This window comes from Leptonotus elevatus, chromosome 7 (assembly GCF_054856555.1).
Source record: "Leptonotus elevatus isolate MCC_2025b chromosome 7, RoL_Lele_1.0, whole genome shotgun sequence".
NCBI lineage: Eukaryota > Metazoa > Chordata > Actinopteri > Syngnathiformes > Syngnathidae > Leptonotus > Leptonotus elevatus.
In genome coordinates, this window is record NC_141245.1 from 22,726,082 (window position 1) to 22,748,282 (window position 22,201).

The following is a 22,201-nucleotide window of genomic DNA, read 5'->3' on the forward strand; positions in this document are numbered from 1 at the left end:
AGAGCATACAGAAGGCTTTGATACAGCTTCTGACATGAAGAGGTGGCTTAAAAGCAATGGTAGTTGTTACGAAAAATGTCCAGCAGGTGGCAGCAGAGTATAAGAAATCAGCCAGGTTCATGTTGCAACAAGCTTTTTTTGCCAGTGTTTTCAACAGGTTGTTTTGAATAAGGATGAAACCTAGCTATATTCTCATGCTAATTGCTGGAAACGGATACAAATATACTTTTTTTCCCACAGGCATTTTTTTTGTATTTTAAGGGACCCTATGACAAACAAATAAAAACCCAATTTGGGTATTAAAAATGGACAAGTCTACTACTTGAGTCAATTTGACACAACCCAAACAGTGGATCGGTCCGTTGTTGATTTGACTCATATTGACATAGTGTTTAGAGTGTAAACATGACCCCCAGACGATCACCCTGTTGTGCCAACTGGACAAAAAAAAAGAAAAAAAAAGAAAATTTTTGTTGTATTTTAGGGCTCCTACCATTCTAAAAACACTTGGGTTAAAAAAATAACCCAGATGGGTCAAAAATGGTCCGATCCATTTATTTAAGGATTTCCGGGTTTTCTTTCTTTCTTTCTTTCTTTCTTTCTTTCCCTTTTTCCCTCTTTCCCTTTTTCCTTTCTTTCTTTCCCTTTTTCCATCTTTCCAATTTTCCTTTTTTCCCTCTTTAATTTTTTTCTTCTTTCCTTCTTTCAAATACCCCCCCCCCCCCCATCCACACACACACACATTTAGGCCATTTGGTAGAAACCCCCCCTCCAAAGTTTAAGGCGTAAAAAGTGGGTGTGTCCATATTTTTTAACCCAAATGTTTTAGAGCATCGGTGTCAAACTCCGGTCTTGGAGGGCCGCAATCCTGCAGCTTTTGGATGTTTCCGTTCTCCAACACAGCTGACATATGATCAGCTCATCAGCAAGCTCTGCATAAGCCTGATAACGATCCTGCTGATTGGAATCAGCTTGTGTTGGAAGAGGGAAACCTCCAAAACCTGCAGGATTTCGGCCCTCCAGGGCCGGAGTTTGACACCTCTGTTTACGAGTGTGAAAATGGGTGGACATGTATACCTGAAGTCCCAAGAACTCATCTTCAGTATTGAAGAGGAAGTCAGCCATTATGAGCAAATTCCAAGGCTTTTACTTTGACTAACTGCTGAGTTGGAAATTAAAATTAATGAGCCCCAGTCAGAAGCAAAGCATCCTCGATGAATGGATGATGCAAAATTGTGACGCTTTTATGCCTCCGCCGTCAAATGCGGGCAGAAACGAATGATCATTTTGAAGATTCTTCAAACGCAAAAGTGTCCATTTGAAGCATCTTCACCTTTCTTTAGGACCTTTCGAGGCACACCGTTGGGGCGCTCGGATTGCCACACGTGTAATCTCCGGGTGTCATGGCAGAAACGATAATTGCCTGCGCTGCGCTCCCCTTCGGTAATTGTCTTTTGATTGAGGTCAGCGGGACAATTAAAAGCATTGAGGGGTGAAAAAGTGGCGGCGAGAGAGCCCAGACGGCCGACGTTAGCGACGGGGATGAGCGCCGGGGATAATTGCGCGTGGGATGCGGGCCTCAAAAGTCAACTTAATGATCATATGGACTTTTTTTTTTTTTTTTTTTTTTTAAAGATGGCCACACTCTGCCATTTGATAGCTGCGGCGAGATTCAGCTCGCAGCAGGAACTAAATCTGCTCCAGGAATTTGATGTCGCGTGACGTAGCTTTGCATAATCGGCGAGACAGACAAACCCGGAGATGTTAAATTATTCCGCGGGAGAGACTTCACACGTTGTACGACATCGACGGCGTTCCGTGACAGCTTCACGCACTCTGATGCGGCGTGGGTGGGCATCTAATGCAGAGATTTATGGGATGCTGATTAGATTAGAACTTTTTTAATTGCTTCAGATAATAATAATAATAATAATAATAATTCCCACACTTTACGATACTCATATTTTATTCTCCACACTTTTTGCCGTGCGATAACTTCCACATAATAATTCTGAAGTTCCAAATCACGCCGTTCAAATTTCAACTTGATTAAAAAAATTCACGCCATCTTGGGAAAATATCATCTGGTTCTACATTACTTACAGTTTTTGCATAATTTCATGTTTAATATCAACTTTTTCTCCATTCATTTTCAATGGGACAGACATTGAAACATTGATTCTTATGTACATATATATATTTGCATTTTCCCATTGGATATCATTATTTTCCCTTTTTCCATTTAAATGAATTGATGGTACTGCATGCCAGGGTGGCGCTATTGAGTGATTTTTTTTTTGTGTGTGCATTTTTCCATTGGATATCATCATTTCCACTTTTCCATCTAAATGAACAGAAGGTACTTTCCGAAAACACTTTTCCATGTAAATTTCAACTTGCTTTCAAAAAAGTGTTCTTTTTATTCATTTATCTTTCAATTGCAATTCATGTTTTGTCATTTTCACATCATTTATCTTTCAATTTACTTCATAAGCATTCATCTTAGCGTTCAGCTTTCAGCATTCCTATGCACTTTCTGCAGAAATTTGCACTTAGTCTCGTTATATTGTGTGTTTGTTGTGTTTGTCAGTGAGCAGTATTCCGAAATAATATCACAATTTGGGTGGGGGGGCTTCACCTTGTTTATGCAAGAAGATGGTATCTATGTAGATGTCAAATGTGATGTTGCTCCAAAACTGTCATTATAGTTTGTATGTATTATCCAGAATCCACAAAATGACTCAAAATTGGTGCAAATCTTGATGAAGGTTCACAATCGCAAATTTAAATGTGTTAAAAAATATTTTTTGAGCATTTTCCAACATTTTTTCATTGAATAATGAATGTCAAAACCAACACTGACATATAGACGATCCAGTATAAAGTTGAATCATCCAAATATTGAGAGTGTTTTGCCTTGGCGGAGGTCTCATCATTTTCTTCCTTTTTACTTTGAAAACTTTTCTTGACAAACAAAGATGTCTGCATTAATATCCACATGATTTGCCCATTGGGATGAAAAACAAACATTGTTTTCAGCATGGGGGTGTCATTTCTCACAATTCCCGAGGTCACATCGAAACCCGGCAAGCGAGAACGCAATCCATCGTATTCGCCCAATTTGACCAATCATTGCGATTTTTCTTCACATCGCTCACGTCCTTTTCTTCCACTCCGATTGTTTTGTCCGAACGGGTCAGCGGTTTCAGCGCTGCTGACGCCATGAAGACGCAGAGGTAGCTAATCGCCATTAAAAAAAATAAAAAAAAAAAATGATGAAGCTGATTTTCACACTGTATGTGAGAGTCAAGGTGGAGACAATCCTGCTTTGAGTGACAACGCCTTTTATTCACATGCTCTTCCGACGGTGTCAAGGAGGCTGGCGGCCACACTAACGAGTGTAACAGTTGTCCGCTCGGCTTTGATTTATTACACAGCCACTGAGCGTCACCTCGCCCTTCGCCCTTCTCCTTCCACTTTTTTTGGGACACAACTGGATTGAAAGTAAGAGCTTTTTTTCCGACTGAATGGAAGGTTGAGCTGCCGCCTGAAGATGTGGGCCGCGTCGTTTGGGTTCTCGTGACATCGCTTAGAGGCCCAAAACTGATTATGTTAAGCCTATGTGCAGGTTTGTTGGGCCGGTTGTTGTTGTAAGGTTGTGTTGGTTCAGGTTTTGTAACCCTGTGGGTGGCAGGTGGTGTCTGGTTGGTGCTGGATTTCACTTCTTTTTTTTTTTGCTTTCCTTTGATCCTTCCTCTGGTCTCCTGACAACTTCACTACTCTAGCGGGAATATAATAATAAAAAAAATGAGAGCAATGATGATGACATGTTGAATCAGTAAAACAACAAAAACAAAACAAAATATTGTGTTGGTGGTTATTAGGGCTGCAACAGTACATGTAGTCAGATCAGATTATTCAGATTATGTATTCAACACTGAAAATTGCTTTCATTTCAACCAAACCAGCCCGGATTTTCCTTTTATATATATTTTTAAAGAGTTTTTTTTAAATACTTTATACGCAAAAACTAATTACAACTGCGATGGTAACATTTGGTTTGCGTGTTTAATCAATAAAGGAATTAAAGGTGAAACTTTTCTAAATGGTTCTTCCACCTTGGAAAGGAAATTTTGGACTTGCCTGGCTATTTTATTCTACACTAGGGTTGCCAGGCGATTAATTTTTTTAATCATGATTAATCGAATAACGTCAATAGTTTTCATACTCATCATAAAAGTGGAAAAAATGCTAAACAGAAATAGAAATATGGCTGCCTAATAGTTAAAATTAAAAAGAAGTACTGGACTGTAAAAAAAAAATGGTGATAATGATTTGTGTTGAGGTTATTTTTCTGCCACTAGATGGCATAATTACATTTGTAAGACATTGGTGACAGCTAAGTGCATTTTCTTTTCATATTAAGAGCTAAGATCAAATCTTTAACATGAAGTAAATTGTGAAATTATGCACATTTTTAAAATTGTATTATACAACTTGACCCCAGTCTCTACAAATTATATATTATATTTAATATTTATATTTATATATACAAATTATAATTATATATAATATCATATAATTAATAATTTGGTTATTAATAGTGCGTTCAAAATATTTGTGTCATTAAACTTTTATGCCACTAATATTGCCTTTAATGATTAAAGGAACTTTAAATTAAGTTAAAATTAACACACTAATTATGACACTCCTATTCTACACACTTATTGGATAATTTAGCACACATTTTGCAGTTTAAATTTTTTTTATTTTTGTATACGAGCACCCGTGTGTTCGGCATAAAAATAGCGCATCTCCATTTTTGCACTCCGGGGGCAAGTCTAGTTTATCATGTTTGGGAATTTGGTAGACTGCATTACGTCTTGCTTGGCATTTTCTTTTACACACCCTTGACATACCTGACAATTTGATGACAAAAAGTAGACTAGACCAGGTGAAACCATGTCTAAGTTGTGGCGCAGGATGTGTGGATATGATCCCGGCGCAGGCATGTCATATTTCATTTATAAATCGGCTGTGCTGGGCACAAAAATTGTCTTCTTGTGTACACCAAAGTTGAATGTTTTGCCTTTTGCTCCTTTCCTACCCACTAGATTGAAACTTGACAACCAAGACATCCAACCCGGCTTTGGTGTACCGGCCAATAATAATTCATCCAGTCTGTGTATCCAGCGAGGAACCGCTCGCAGCAGGATGGACAAAACAATTGCGAGTAATTCAAGGGCTACCATCTCGATCCGTATGATTGCTATCAAAGCATCCGAGGCAGAAGTAGAGCAGTGCGGCACTGGGGGAAAGAAAAGGGGGAGGGATGGTGGGGGGGGGGGGCAGTCGAGGTGAGGCGAGCTCCCTGCTTCCATAAATGATAAATGCGGGACAACTCCTGCTGCATGTGGACATGCTTGCCTCAACCCTCGGCGTTCTCCTTGCGAACCCAATCACGGCGCGAGGGAGGAGAGATGCGAGCGAGAGAGTATACATGTTGCACCTTATTAGAGATAAACACAGACTGTGACAGAGATGATTGACGAAAAAGGTCAGGAAACAATGGCTCATCTGTGTCCACTATCCACGGCGTGATTGCGAAATTGCCTCTTTCTTTACTACCATTTCAAAGGATTTTTTTTTTTTTTTTTTTTTGAGAGAGCGTATTGTTTTGATAGCTGTTTACTGGTTTGTGACAAAATTGATTTTCATAGAATTACATTTTGAGGCACAGTCCATATGCATCGGGGCCAGCTTGTGTGAATACAATACTTCTTTTTTTTTTCATTAACTTAAGTATTACATTTCCATTTTTTTAATTTTATTTTGCATACAACATTATTTAATGTAGAAAACTATAGAAAGCTTTTTACTTAAGTATTCAATTAACATTATATGCAGATGATTCTCGGACCTTTTTGTTTAGGGATAGGCGAGTACCAATACCAGGTATCAGTATCGGTCCCTTTTTTCAAGATATTGTTACTTTTGACGGCAGCTGATGCCGATATTAGCCGCCCCCCTTGTGGCCGTTTGCTAGCATCATATGACCAACCTCAGGTAAGAGGTGAGACACGATCGGTCGTTACCTGTTTCCTGAGCACCTGCGATGTCATTTTAGTCAAGTGGCCAAATTTATTTGTACATGAAAAGTAATGAAGTTGCCAAATTCATTCTCGACAAATACAAAATATGAACTTTTTTTTGTATCCCTTTAAGTTTATATTGAGATATGTACTGTAACCGTGAATGAATTCAATAAAAAAAAAAAAAATCAGCCCTACTATCAAGTGAAATTTGCTGTTAAGTAAAGATTAAAAGATGACATGGGGGCATGTGATCGTCGACATTGCAAATGCTGCAAAACATCCGCGCGTTCCCTCATCTCGTCGTGAACAAACATTGCGTGTCCAAGTTGCGTTGCATGTTAAGCGTGTTGCCATTTTCTGTGTGTTTACGTGCAGGCGCAGCTTTAATGAAGAAGCGGAGCCGCTGACCTTCTCGCTGAAGGGACCCTCCTCAACAAGTATGGGGTCACCATGGAAACCAATTCTCCTCCTCTCTGTCATCAGTGGCCTTTCAGGTAAGAGAGGCTCGCCGCCGTCACGCCAAATAATCTGGTTTGTGGGGGAAGGCGCCGCGTGTTGACGCTCTTTCGGCCGTGAGATTCTCACGCCACGACATGTCTTATGCAAATGAGGGTGCGGGGGGGGGGGGGGGCTTCTTGTGTGCGCATTTGAGGGCTGAGGAGAAAATTGCATATTACACATTTACATGTATATGAAGGAAATAGAGAATTGCCGCCTAAAATTGAAGCCACGGTGGTCATATGCGTTTCCATCATTATTCAAATATTGGGCGTATTCTACATATTCAACTCCTTATATGCGGGAGCCTCAATAAAAATGGGGGAAAAGTTTATTTTTGTCGTTTAATTAACAAGTGAGATTTACACAGATTCATGAAACACGGGAACATACTTTAGAATTCCCGCCTATTTTCTATACAGGATTGAAAAGAATCTTCCTTGTTTCTTATGTAATATCAAACTAAAACTTAAACATAAACATAAAAAAAAATTTGAATTCTTGCAATATTGAATTTTTACGGAAGAGGATTAGGGCCAGTGAAGAGAAGAAGAAAAAGGGTTGGCAGGATTTTCACTTTATTCTCAAAATTCTGACTTTAGAGTGAGAATTTTGATTTACTTCCTAATCCTTACTTCAGTCGGAATTCTGACTTTAATCTCACAATTCTGACTTTAAAATCAGAACTCTGATTTTAATCTCACAATTCTGACTTTACAGAATTCTGACTTTAAAGAGTAAAAAAAAAAAGAAATCTGAGGTTAAAGTGAGAATTCTGACTTTATTCACAGAAAAGTCAGAATTCTGACTTAAATCTCAGAAAAGTCAGAATTCTGACTTGAATCTCAGAATTCTGAGTTTGTGACGTAGAGCTATGAATTGTGTGTGTGTGTGTGGGGGGGGGGTGTTGCGTGGCGTTGGAGGATGATAGCTTTACGTCACAGTCAGAATTCTGACATTAAAGTCAGAAAGTCAGAATTCTGAGAATAAAGGGAGAATCTTGCCAACCCTTTTTTTTCTCTTCACTGGCCCTAATCCTCTTCCGTATATATATATTTTTTGCCTGTAAACTATGATCATCGAAATGAATAACAATCAAAACATAACACAGTATTCTATTTTATTGATGCACCTGTGCACATACTGTATATATTTTTATTCTGAACATGTATCCACTAAATAAGTTCATCCATCCTTCAACAGCCGATGTGCAACGTATGCTCGTTTCATCGTACCCCTTAAATCGTCAATAAATCAACAGGATTCTCGCCCTGACCCGCACCTTGCCGATAAGAAGCATATGTAGCATTAAAATCAGCATTGATCTTCGCTAAAATCTTGAATACCATTTAAAAAAAAATCAATCGAAGACGAGCTATGACAGAGGAGAGAGTGATCGGTCAAAGTGTGCCTGAAAATAATCGTCATGGTTTTTGCGTTTGGCCTCAGCTTCCTCCACCAAATGCAAAAAAGAAAGAAAGAAAAAGAATCGATCGTATTTTTGCTTTAAGGTAGCAGCGCTGAAAACAAGCGACTGATAAACAATGAAACGGAATAAAGTCAACGGGTTGGCGTTCGTGTGCTTTTTCTTATTAAAGACCCGTCTGCCCCCGGACGCATTGATCCGTCTCGCCGTCGGCCGCCTCACACGACTCGGCTGAAGAAAAATGAAACCAGGGATCTATTTTGTCACTTTCCGACGCCACCGTCAGAAGTAGTGTGACAATTTCCTGAAATGGGGGGAAAGTGTCGCAAGTTTTCAGCAAATGTGGCAGTGAAGGATTATTTTGTTGTTTAGTTTTTTGTCCAGTGAAAATTCGCATTTTCTAATCACACCATTTCTGATTAATTTTGCATCTCTTATCCAGAATACCGCCTTTCTAATTTTTTGCTTTGGCTCAGAATATTACGACTTTATCTTGGAAAAATATAACCACATTTTTGGAAGATTCCAACTTTTTCAAAATTTGTCATTGTTTGACAACTGACAACTGATTTCCCATGGCTCTTAAAGTTATATTTAATTGGCATTAGGATTATGAGGTGTCCTTTGGAAAAAAAAAATCTCTTTAAGGCGTCCATGGATAAGAGGGCGTATCAGGGCCACGTAAAAATAAAATAAAAATTGGGGGGGGGGGCAATATTCAGAGAAAAAAAACTCCCAAATTTCTGCCACTTTATAGTCGCAAATTTGCTACTTTATAAAGTGGCAAATTTGTGAAAAAAAAAAAAAATCAGAAACTTACGAGAAGTGCACGTAGCATAGCTATGGTCTAATGTGAGAAAATTCGTTGGTGGTTATTGGGACACTGTTTATAAAATGGAAAGACGGACACAGATTCATTCTTAATTAAAACTTTACTCGTCATACACGGCAGCTAGAGCGAGTTGACTAAGACTAACCAATCAGAAGCTAGCATACTTTAGTTAAATGCAAGTGAATGACAGAGAGCAGCAGATTCGACACATCAATTTAGCTACTTGTGCAAAAAATATAACAAAATGTATGGACGTGTAAATAATAATTTTGGAAACATAAATGTACAAGTAAATATGCATTTTAACAATTGAACTTAAATGCTTGATCATCAGGGTGTGGACCTTTCGCAAAGCGAGGCGTCTTTGTCGCTGGCAGTATCCAACGCTTCAAATTGCGAATGCAAGATATTTAGACGTGGCCCTGATGCGCCGTCGTAGGATTATGAGGTGTCCTTGGGAAAAACAACAACTTCTCTTTAAGGGGTCCCTGCACCCCAAAAGTGTGAGGACCCCTTTCCTCTGAAATGGTAAAGCGCCTCCTTTTGTGCTGAGTTTAGCAGCAACAGCTGTCACAAAGGCTCGACGGGCTTCAGCGTGCCACTTCAGACGCCCCCGAGGGTGTGATTCCGCCTTTTATGCGCGGCGATACTTTTGACATGACGTCTGGTGTAATGGATTATTGCCCCATTGTTCTCGCGGAACATTGAAAAAGATGCCCACTTTTGAGGACAGCCGCGCCTCTGTTCTTTCCGTTCCGAATTATAATTTGACTCCCTCTCTCGGCTATCTGCTCCTTTTTCCATTTCTGCAGATAAGCAAGTGTACCGCGGCGGCGAGGGAGGGCGGGGGGGGGGGGGGCTTTAGTGTGGCTCGCTCATGTTTAAAAAGTGGGCCGGCGAGGCGGCGACATCGGGGCCATTTTCTTCTCTCGCACGATGCTGATTGAACCACAGTGTCGAGTGTAGAAGTATAATTCAGCTGTCCCTCGGAGGTGTCTCCATTTCAAAGAAGTGGATTCCAGGGAATTGAGATGCGTTGCGCCGCATAGGTGATGCATGAGGCCACTTTGACCAAGGGCGAAGGTGTCATTCGCCACAAATATGCTGTGGGAAAATTGATGGATTTTGATGTACTACACATGAAATGAGTATATTGCCCTGATAGACTCTTAACTGCGCATGCACCTGTGCAATTGGATGGAGTCCAATACAAAAGATGGACAAAAAACATAACGCGATATTTTGTATCCTTCTGATGTTATCGAAAGTAGCTACAGTATATGAAATATAAAAAATCCTGAGTGTCAAAATGTATTTCTTTCATTGGATTTTTTCAAATCTATCTATCTAGCTATTTATGTAGCTAGATAGCTATGATAGCTATAGCTAGCTAGATAGCTATGATAGCTATAGCTAGCTAGCCAGCTATGATAGCTATAGCTAGCTAGATAGCTATGATAGCTATAGCTAGCTAGATAGCTATGATAGCTAGCTAGATAGCTATGATAGCTATAGCTAGCTAGATAGCTATGATAGCTATAGCTAGCTACATAGCTATGATAGCTATGATAGCTATGATAGCTATAGCTAGCTACATAGCTATAGCTAGCTATAATAGCTAGCTAGATAGCTATGATAGCTATGATAGCTATAGCTAGCTAGCTAAATAGCTATGATAGCTATAGCTAGCTAGATAGCTATGATAGCTATAGCTAGCTAGATAGCTATGATAGCTATAGCTGCTAGCTAGATAGCTATCTGTCTTAAATTGAAAACGTGGGACGCTATAATTTCACCAAATTTCCTTACTGGTCAATCTTTGCTGGGGTGTGCGGATTGTTGTACTGCCGACAAGCGCATCAATTGCTAATGCTAAATGCTATCTTGGTTGACTCCAAGCCAATGCAGTGCACTCACCATTATCCAAACTTCTTTTTTTTTTGGTGGGGGGGGGGGGGGCATATTTTAAGCCCATTGTTAATATTACAGCAGTTTCTTTATTACATGAATTATTTTCTTTAGTGTTTTTAATGACTGTCATGAGATTATTCTTTGTTTATGAGCTTAACCTGAGGCATAGAATGAAAACTCGGTCACAATTCCCCACACTTTACCATCCTGACTGGATGGGTTCTATTTTTGGTTGCACCATCAGGGAGTGGTGGCCTTCCTCCAATTGGCAGGAGCTCCCTTGTACTCACAACTTGAGCCCAGGAAATCAAATCAGCTTTGGATTCAGAATTTGACATTTTTTTGGAGTGTGTGTGTGTGTGTGTGTGTGCCGATGCCAGTGTTGGTTAAAAGGATGTTTTCATGAGCCACACACAGCCTGCAGCCAATTAGAGAAAGATGCAGACATGAACCAAATATTACGGCAGGTGCTGCTGCCATGTTTGTCTAACATGCAGAAACTAATTCTACATTGAAACCCTTAAAACATCTCTTCATCAAATATTCAGAATATATGAATATGCAAATGCATAATATCACCGCTGGGAACGTTTGTAGGCTTACATCCTATTAAACACGGACACCAGTATGAACCGGGAGGGATGGTAAAGTTCCAGAAAAATCCGTCTCTATGTTCAGGAAGAGTGATCGGATTTTGTCTTTGTCTTGTGGTCCTGTTAATCAAAACAAAATAAAGGCAGTCGACTTTTGTCTTTGTTCATCTGTAAGGGAGATGGACTTTTGTCTTTTGCATGTCAGTGGATTACAACAAAGTAAGGCCAGTCGGCATCTTTTTTTTGGTGGTTTCTGAGTCTTTGACAATTGGATTATTAAAACAAAGTAAGGGCGATCGGCTTTTGTCTTTGCTGTCTTGTGAGTCTTTGCAAATTGGTCTCGGCCGGAATCAAAGTTTAAGAGATCGATTTTTTTGTTCGCTGATTTGTGAGTCTTAGCTTATCTGCGAGTGACTTTTTTTAAAAATTGGTTCTCTTTACTTGTTTGTTTGTTTTTAAAAAGAAAGTTTGAATGATCTACTTTTGTGCTTTCCGTCATGTGATCTTTGCTTTAGGGCTTAAAACAAAGTAAGGCCAATACATTTGTATGTTTTTTCTGTCTTGTGGTCATTTCATGTTGGTTTATTAAAACTAAATAATGATATTTAATTTATCTTTTAAAACTGACATATTTTCTTGTATATGGCCTGAGTTTGAAGGTTTTTACAAAGTAATGGCGATTGACTTGTACCATGACAGTCTTGTTCTTTTCTGTTTGTACATCAGTTTCTAAAAACAAAGTAGGAGCTATCTACTTCCGTTCTAACAAAGTAAGTGCTAACAACTTTTTGCCCTTGCTGCCTTGTCACTCTTTGCTAGCACGTTTATTAAAACAAAGTAAGAGCGACTACTCACGAAGATGAGGTTCAAAGTCCTGAGGTTTTTGCTCATGCGATTATCACAGCAACGAAAGTGTGACCTGCCCTCGTCTTCGCTGTTAAAATATGTTTGCCTTCTCATGTCCCCTATTGTAAATTCCCACGTGTGTGTTTTGGCTCGGCCTCATGAAGCCTGGCTGCAAAATAAAGACCCGTCACTTGTTACCGGGGCAACCTTTAAGCAAGCTGGAGGATCAAGTTAAAAGATTTTAGCAGCCGAGCAGCTGAGATGAAAACGAAAATGATTCGCGGCCGTCGACTCTATGGAGGATATTTCACTGAATAAATGTACTCCAGCCTAATCAGCCTCAGTCAATAGAATCTCCCCCGTGAAGGTCTTCATTAATCTCACGCTCCGTCGACTAATCATTCTCGTCTGCTCGGGCCCCCGCCAGGGTCTCACGTACTTACTGTACATTATTCCCATTAATTCTTGGCTCCCAAGTCTGGTGCCGCGAACAAGTCGGGGCCACTGTGTGACATTCCCGCCAATCTTGTCCCCGGGTCTACCCCGACGTGCCATCTCGCCTTAGCCTCACCTCTCGCCGTTGCGGCTAATTTGCATGCCAAGCGCAGCGCCTCAAGACGCTTTGGTGTGCTTTGGCTAATGCTGACCTTATAAGGGTGCATGTTATCGTGCGTTGTATCCAGAGGTGGAAAAGTAATCACGTGCTGCACTTAATAAGTACGAGTTTATATTAGATACTGAAGCTGACTGCAAAGGTGACACCAAAAATGGTGTCACTTATTTATCTTAGGGTGACCACATTTTCAAAATGAAAGACCAAGACGCTACAATTTCCCTTGAAATCAAATATACAATAAATTCTAGTCAATGTGGTGACCGGTGGTTGTGTTATTGCTATAGCTAATGCTAAATGCTATCTTTGTTGACAGTTCAACAGCGCACTCACCGTTATCCAAGTTTTACATATCCTATGATTCTTTGACACGGAAACAGGAAGTCGATCTGGTATGCCCACAACATGCTTGTTAGTCGTAGTTAGATGAGTCGTATGAATCGCGATGACAACCGTGTGATGGACATTCGCATGGCCCAAAGAATGGACAAAATAACGTTACTGGCAAAATCTGCCGGGATCCGGGACACAATGGCCCAACGTCGAGACAGTCCCAGCTAAACACGCTATCACAATATGTTGCTTACCTTGTCAATTGACTAGCAAAACATGCTAAATGTGCTAATCATAAGTGAAAACGTACTTGTGTTTCTTTAGTCTAGAGGGAAAATAATTGAACGGCAGACGCTTATGGTTTGGCACAAGACACGCAATCATTTGTGCGGTTATCCTGTTGATATCAGGTCACTTCGGGGTCACTTCCTGTTGAAATCAGGTTACGTCCTGGTCACTTCCGGTTGACATTTGGCCACTTACGGGTCACTTCCTGTTGAAATCAGGTTACGTCCTGGTCACTTCCGGTTGACATTAGGCCACTTACGGGTCACTTCCTGTTGAAATCAGGTTACTTCCTGTTGTAATCAGGTTACGTCCTGGTCACTTCCGGTTGACATTAGGCCACTTACGGGTCACTTCCTGTTGAAATCAGGTTACTTCCTGTTGTAATCAGGTTACGTCCTGGTCACTTCCGGTTGACATTAGGCCACTTACGGGTCACTTCCTGTTGAAATCAGGTTACTTCCTGTTGTAATCAGGTTACGTCCTGGTCACTTCCGGTTGACATTAGGCCACTTACGGGTCACTTCCTGTTGAAATCAGGTTACTTCCTGTTGTAATCAGGTTACGTCCTGGTCACTTCCTGTTGAAATCAGGTTACTTCCTGTTGAAATCAGGTTACGTCCTGGTCACTTCCGGTTGACATTTGGCCACTTACGGGTCACTTCCTGTTGAAATCAGGTTACGTCCTGGTCACTTCCGGTTGACATTAGGCCACTTACGGGTCACTTCCTGTTGAAATCAGGTTACTTCCTGTTGAAATCAGGTTACGTCCTGGTCACTTCAGGTTGACATTTGGCCACTTACGGGTCACTTCCTGTTGAAATCAGGTTACTTCCTGTTGTAATCAGGTTACGTCCTGGTCACTTCCTGTTGAAATCAGGTTACTTTTTTTTCCTTTTTTTTTTCTTTTTTGGTGCACTCACACACATATATGGTCTCCCAGGCAGGGGAGCGAACTCACGCGGAGCCCCTGAAATCAGGTCACTTCGTGTTGATGTTAGGCTACTTCCGGGTCACTTCCTGTTGAAATCGGGTCACTTCCTGTTGAAATCAGGTCACTTCCCGTTGTGTCGTTATCTCCGAAGGTTAATAATTGTAACAATCCTAGTTTAACAAATTAAAAAGTAGAAAGTTCAAGTTTCTGTTTCCAAATATATATATTTATAAATTAGTTGTACTTGATTGCTTTGAACCGCTCGTTCGATGATAACCAGGCTCATATAATTGACAATTATGTTAACATAACGGCGGTGTTGAGTCGTTCTCTCGTCAACAATGGCCACAAAATGAATCTGGTGTGCGCTTTTATAACGCAATCAACGTTTTTTCCACTTTGCCGCCGCTTCTGAAAAGGTACTGATCGACGAGGGTCATCGCTTTTTATCAGATGAAGGGAACAGCCTTCACAAGAGTAAGAGGACGTGGGCTTTAATAGCCCAACAACAGAAGCTGTTCTCTTTTTTTTTTTTTTCTTTCTTCACGTACGATTTATTTGTCAGGATTTAGCTTTAGCCCGGGCGGCCATTCTCGCTGCGAATAAAGCAAATGACCTTTTCCAAGCAAGTCTTTCCCGAGACAAAATGGGATCGCTCTTGTTGTTGCAATAAGCGGCAATCTAATCCAGGCTAGCGTAAATGTAAGAGCAAATCACCGACAAATACAACGCCAAGTGAAGCCATTTATGAAAGCGCCGTGCAATTGGTCTGGAATTCTCCTGCGGAATACTACATTATAGACCTCTAATATACCAGCATTACTGTAATGTATCATAGCTACTGTACATCATATTTAAGGAGCAAGGACAAGTTATGGCGATCGTCTTTGCTCGAGGATGAGTTTTCATTAAAACAATGTAAGGGCGATTGACTTATGTCTGTTTTTTGAGTCTCTGTTACTTTGTTGAAACAAATGAGTGATCAACTTTTGCATGTTGGTTTTAGTCAAAGTCGGGGCTATCAATTCCTGCCTGCATTTATGTTGGTTTACTAAAACAAAGTACGTTTTTTTTTTCTTTGCTGTCTTGTGAGTCTGTCAGTTGATTAAAAGAAATGGGAAATCTGCTTTAGTTTAATGCATACAACAATAAAGATATGAATTAAAGCCAGAACATTTGACTGTTTTACACACACAAAAAATACAAAACGGTGGCTTTTTGCCAATTTTAACTCATTCACTGCCATTGACGGCTATAGACGTCATAAATTCATTTGAACTATTTCTATTAGTTTAAAAAAAATAATTCCGCTTTTGCTAACAAGTGTATGAAAACCTAGGAATTACTTTTTTTTTTTTTAGAACAGATATAAAATGTGTGATTAATCGTTTGTTAAGTGAAATCATGTGATTAATTACTATAAAAAAATGTAATCGCCTGACGGGTCTGATTAAAAAAATAAAAATAAATAAGGGCCGTTTAATCTTAATTAATCGCATGGTAATTTTATATCTGTTATAAATGTACAATAAAAAATCTAGGTTTTCATAAAAAAATGACATGAAATGAAAAAAAAGTTAAACTAATAGAAATAGTTCACATGATTTTTTGACTTCTATACTCGTCAATAACAGTGAATGAGTTAAAATTGGCAAAAAGCCGCCGTTTTGTATTTTTGTGTGTGTGTAAAACAGTCAAATGTTCTGGCTTTAATTCATATCTTTATTGTTGTAAGCATTAAAGACCAAAAATGAACTAATTGTCGGATGGATCGGTTATCTGAATTTTATTCTGCTAAATATTGGAATTGCATCTGCCTTCAAAAAAAAAAAAATGGTATCAGCCACATTTATTAGTCTAAATACGATTGCATTCTGTCCATGTGTAGTCTGTTGCATATAATACATGTAAGGCAGTAATCACATGCTCTGTTTTGTTCTTAGCCGAATCCTCCCCGAGGCTCCTTAGATTACTTCTTGGGTCGTGTTGCGTTCTAATCACGTCCCGCTCAACCTCCTTCCCGCAACTCTCGCTGCACCCTGACTCTGAGCCTTTTTGCATTTGTCTCGCAGCGTTCCGCGTTCTGCCGCTCATCGGCACCATCTGTGACTTTTCAGCTCGTCTTCCAGCCGCATTAAACGTTGCGCCGCTTGTTATTCGTGTTATATTTAGAGTGGCAAAAACAACACGTTTGGCACAATGCCACTCGGGAACGGATTTCAGTGGCGCCGTTAAAAGGTGTCCAACGTGTTGCTTGCCATTATGTTCCATTTGACGATGACGATGCTTGGAAGTTTTGGTGCCGGACGTTGGACATAAAAGCTCGTTTTGACCTCAAGCTTCACTTGAACGAAATACCGGGAGGGAAAAGACGGTGTCGCTTCTGCATTCGTTGTACACGTATTAAAAACACACAAGATTGCAGGAAATTGCTGGAAAACGTTTTCACCATCTTTTCATCTATTTATTCTACTGTAGTGTTTGGAATTGTTTTGTTCGAGTGAACTTATCATTTAAAATATTTCCTTGTGATTTGATAATGGTTTCATTGTTGTAATTTAAAGTGAATGTTAATTTACCATTTTTATTTTTCAACGAATTGATGTACTATTTACACAGGATACGACAAGTTTGTACTGGAGAATATTATATGAAACAATACAATTGAATTCATTTTGATATAAATTAGTTAATCCATTTAAAATGTTTAAACTTCTCTTCTCTTCAGTGCAATTTGTGCAGAAAAATATTATTTAAAAAAATTGTAATTTTAAATAATTTGTATTCATAATTAAGTTAATTTATATTTATATTTCTCACTCTCTAACATGCTTTTTGTTATGGGAAAAAAACTATTTATTTGTTTTTTATGAAATTTGGATGCCCTGCAAAATTAATTTTATAGTAATGTATTTACTTAAATTTATTTATTTGCTTATGTTTGTAAATGGTGGAGTATTGCATTCAAACAAATTGAAATGTGGTCATTTGCATTTATCGACATTTTTATTTCTTCTTCCTTGTTTATGTACTGCATGTTTACACGCAAATCACTAAACTCCTTGTAATTTGTGTTTAAGAATATAATACGAATAAAAACATTTAACGAATGTTTTTTTTATTTATGCATCTTATTTTACTGTATTGTCCTTTGTGTATTTTTTTCCCCATTGTTATATAGATTTAAGATACATGTGTTTAATAAACAAAATTGTATAATTTGGTTTTATTTTTTTAAATAGTAGTCGATTCAATCAAAAAGCTTGATGGCAAACTGTAATATTGCATTGTGTTTGTAAATGAGCACTGGTTGACTTCTTTATCGCAGACTTGTCAGGGGCAATGGCGGCACGGCCCATCTCGTACGCCGCCGTGCTCCGGATGAAAGCCGACAGCTCGTCATCGCCGCTCAACCCCCGTGGACGAAACCGACAACAGCACGGCGGCGGGCTATCGCCGTCGCCCGACTGGCCCGTCTTCGCCAATCACCCGCATCCGGCGCTCAGCCTCCTCGGCTCTCACGAGGACTACAGAAGTGAAGGTACGAGATCAGTGGATTCATTTTAAAGCTTTATGCATATAGTGTAAAACCAACATAGAATTTGCATGTGAGGTGCAGGTATTATTTTTGACCACTTGGGGATGCCGTCCTCACGTAGTATCTACACTGTAGTATCTATGACGTTGAATGTGTGCTGGCCTATTGACAAGGAGCAAATTAGGATTTTTAGTTGGCCGTCTGCTAACTGTCTTTTGCGCCAGTGGCTCCCTGTGAATCTCAAAAAAATTAAGGTACAGTGTTCCCTCGTTATAACGCGGTTCACTTTTCGCGGCCTCGCTGTTTTGTGAAAACATTTTTTTTATGTTTTCATGCAATTGTTTTTTACAGTAATGTTATTTCATTGAGAATGTTTAAACAAGAGAGACATGTGAGAAAATGTCAAATTAATACTTTTTAAAAAAAAAATATTTTTATTTTTTAGATAACCTATTCTTTAAAAATAATTAATGTTTTAGATTTAAAAAATAAATAACTAAAGATAAAAAAAATGCCACTCAAATTTTCTAAGTTGTCAGAAATAGGAGATGAAAGGTAGATTTAAAAGTAAAAAAAAAACACCTAATATTGTCCAAAATTTTACCATAAAATGTCCAAAAAGGAAGAGAAGAAGAAAAATACCATAACATGTCCATGAAATTACCAAAAATGTCAGAGAATTGAATAAATAAGGCAGAAAAGCAAACATTCAAAAAGTAACCATGAAATGTCCAAAAACAAATGACGAAAGGCGGAAAAAATTACAATAAAATGCCTTTGGAATTACCAAAAAGGTCAGATTTTTTTTTAAGGCAGGAAAGAAAACTATAAAATGATCAAAAACAAGAAGAAGAAATCGCGAAAATTACCATAAAACATGAAATTGCCAAAAATGTCAAAAAATTGATAGCTTTAAAACGCTGAAAAAATAACCAGAAAATGTTCAAAAAAGGAAGAAGAGAGGCAGAAAATTACCATATGACCGTACAATTGTCAAAAATGTCAAATAAGCAGAAAAGTAAAAAAAAATTATGAAAAACGAAATACGAGAAATTACAACAACAGAAATAGAAGAAAATGAATGCCTAAATATTGGATGCTGCATATTTTTCTGTTCTGGTGCAGCACCAATTAGCTTTAACACTAACACACTGTTTCCTTCATCAAAACCTTCAAATGTTTTGCATCTCCAGACAGACCTAAAATGGCTCTTAACGGGAAATGTTGCTGACCCCTTAGAGTGATGGCGTCTTTCCTCTTGTGTAACGTAAGCTACCAATAATAAGCACATTACATTTGATCTTCTTTTATTAAGTGTGAAATGATTCCCAACTTTGGACATTCTGTCAAAATGGCTCAGCATTGCAAACAGGAAGTTGTAATCTTCGTGCGCATTCTTCTCCAATCCCTTTGAGTTGGCACCATTGCCGCCATCTTATCTCCAACTTGGCGGGCTGGCCGCCAAGATCTGGATTTGAATCCCTCTCATCCATCATGGGCCGCCGCCGCCGCCGCCGCCGCTTGTCAGCGCGACAACCGCCCAGATGACGGATATTTTTTGTCAGCGCCGGTCCGAGCAGGGGCCGGAAGCGCTCTGTCATAAATCTCCCCGTCTGCCGTAGTAATTCATTTAGAGCGGCTATAATGACACATTGATCCGTTAATGCCGAATTAATGGCATCATACTCGTTGCGTCTGGAGTGCTTAATTAACGGAAATGTCAAGCGTCTGCATAAAAGCAGACGGAAGTAGCCGATAACGTCCTCTCCTCATGATTTTTTATCCCTGCTCTTTTGACCGCCGTGATTTTTTTCCGACATGCCATCATGTACCCTTTAAGGGCGTCTGGTGATTTTCACGCTGCGTGAGTGACAGTCGGCCGTGACGCTCAATTGGAAATGAGTCGCAGGTCTAGTGAGTCCAATTATCCATTCGGGAGGTACAGTAAAGCAAGATGGGATCTGCGAGACGTAGTTTGGGGGTCCTTGAGAGAGTTTGAATTTGCTGATCGATTTGAAAAGATAATATTCATATTTTTACCCTCGATATTGGGGATTAGGACTGAGAAAAAAAGTCGACCAAGTCGGTTTGGTTGACGACAAAAATTGGTTGACACAAAAATGCGTGCGCCGAAGCTATTTTAATAATTAAAAAAAACATACTTGCGGCACCTGGAAGTTGACGGAACCAATATTTCATGTTGCCGCTCAGACACTTATTGCCACTTATTGTTTGTGGTCTCTTTAAGGAAGAAAATTAGCATCACTACATGTCTGATGTTTGTAACAAAACTAGTGCTGTCATTAACTACTTTTGTAAAAATCGATTCGCCTATCGATTATTCCATCAATTAATTTATCGCCCCCCTCCCCCAAATTTTTTAATTTTTTTAACTCCATTTACCTTTTTTTAAATCTTTTTTTTTTATCAAATTGGTGCTAATAATGCTAATTGTGATTGTTAATTGTTTAGCATAGGCTAATTTTGTTGCTGTTTGTGCAATATAATTTTTTTTAAGTTTTTTTTTTTTTTTGATTTTTCACATGTTGGACTAGGAAGTGATTTTTAGGAAAAGTACAATAAGTGATTTGAATTTATTCCGGGCTAATGCTAATAGCGTTAATCGTTAAGCATAGGTTAATTTTGTTGGTGTTTGTGTAATATGTCTACAGAAAATGAGGAACAATGAGTATTTATAGCCACTAAATTCAACTCCCGTTCATTTAAAAAAAAATTATATGGGGGGGGGGTCGGGGGTGAGGAATCGATTAATCGATGGAATAATTGATAGTAGACCCGATTTTTAAAAGAGTCCATGCAAACGTGATCATGATTGTCTTGTCGTGGAATTTTCCATATTGCACTTGTATCGGATCCCACAGGATTGGGCCTATTGGATTAGTGTACCTAATGGAACGTCTGTTTCCTTTTTCATTTTAGATGTTAATCTCTGACGCAAAAATAAGGCTGAGATTAAGGACGATTGCAATGTTATTGTATTCGCTGTGCTTGCTTCAAGCATTTGTTATCATCAGTAAATACCTGTCAGTGTGCCACTGACTATTTGCAGGACGAGCGCTCGAGCGACCATTTTCCAGGCGGACAAATAAAAAACCTTGTCTGTTTTCTGTTGATTCTGCAAACAGATCAGTGGAGGGGGAGAAAACAAACAGAAAAATCTGACAGTTTTTAAATGCAAACACGGTCGCTCGGCCGTCTCAAGTGGCTGCTTCGTCACCGGATGCTCTTATTTTTATGTGAATTGTGCTCGGAATGGGAAAAGCAAACGTTTTATGCATCTCCAGGGGGAGATAGACGGGTGCGGACGCATACATTCACCACAAACTGCAGCCACGCAAGAAGGAGGAGGAAAAAATGGTGGCGGACCACAGCAGAACTTTACCTGAAGTTTGAATACCTCCAGCATCTTGAATTTGATTTCAGTTCAAATCGATAGCCGACTGCTGACAAATAATCACTTGGGAATTGGCTGACCAGTCAGAAGGAATGCAGTTTGTGCTTTTTGTGCTGAAAGCGCAATTATTTTTCTTCTCGTCCATTGAGTCAGATGTTGTTCAAATAAACAGGATTCTTCAGTGTCTGAAAAGTTGAAAGATCAGTGTTGAAAGATTACTTGTTGAGAGGTGATGTTGAGAGCTTGAAACTTTGATCGCAGCTTCCTAATCATTTTCAACCGGATATCTTATAGATATTATTATATTACTGACATTGACTTTTTTGGTTGGTGACCCTGTGCCAGGGCTGGACTGGCCTCTTTTTGGGGCCGATGCAGTGCTTTTTAATTATTATTTTCCTACATTTTCCCCCGAGACTGGCCCACAATTTAGAGGGACTAGTACGGTAATCCAGTTCGAATATAGATCACAGACTGAAACATATTCAATAAACATCAGTGCAGAACTACATGTTAGGCAGGAGTCTGGCTGGGCCGGGCCACAACGGGCCGGTGGGCCTAAATCAAAATGCCAGGTCCAATTTATTTTAATTTTTTTTTGTGCCAGTCCAGCTCTGGCGGCTACTATGAGCCACAGTCATGTTTTTTCTTTTTAAATACAATATGGCGCCTTCAGCTGAAAACGTTGTAAGATCCGCCATGTTGTTATGTCATTTAAGTTGCTGCGTCATCTCATCCCAAAAAGATACAATGCTGCCATTTGCTGGCTGTAGTTATTCATTTATTTATTTTAATTCCGCCAATTACCCCCCCAAAAACAACAACAACAACAATTGATGAGAATTCCCGTCGCTGGAAGAATGTGTCATCATTTTACATGAC

The 22,201-nt window shown here is 39.3% G+C and overlaps 1 protein-coding gene across 3 annotated transcripts in view; it reads left to right on the top strand.

The window, feature by feature from the left end:
• cntn5 (contactin 5) overlaps positions 1-22,201 on the top strand; it is a 166,676-nt gene that overhangs the window by 67,699 nt on the left and 76,776 nt on the right. For all 3 annotated transcript variants that reach the window (XM_086080520.1, XM_086080517.1, XM_086080518.1), the window contains 2 exons: positions 6,471-6,589; positions 17,695-17,907. In XM_086080520.1, the coding sequence (XP_085936646.1) occupies positions 6,535-6,589; positions 17,695-17,907 (268 nt within the window). In that variant the 5' untranslated portion in view covers positions 6,471-6,534. The remainder of the gene's footprint in view (positions 1-6,470; positions 6,590-17,694; positions 17,908-22,201) is intronic.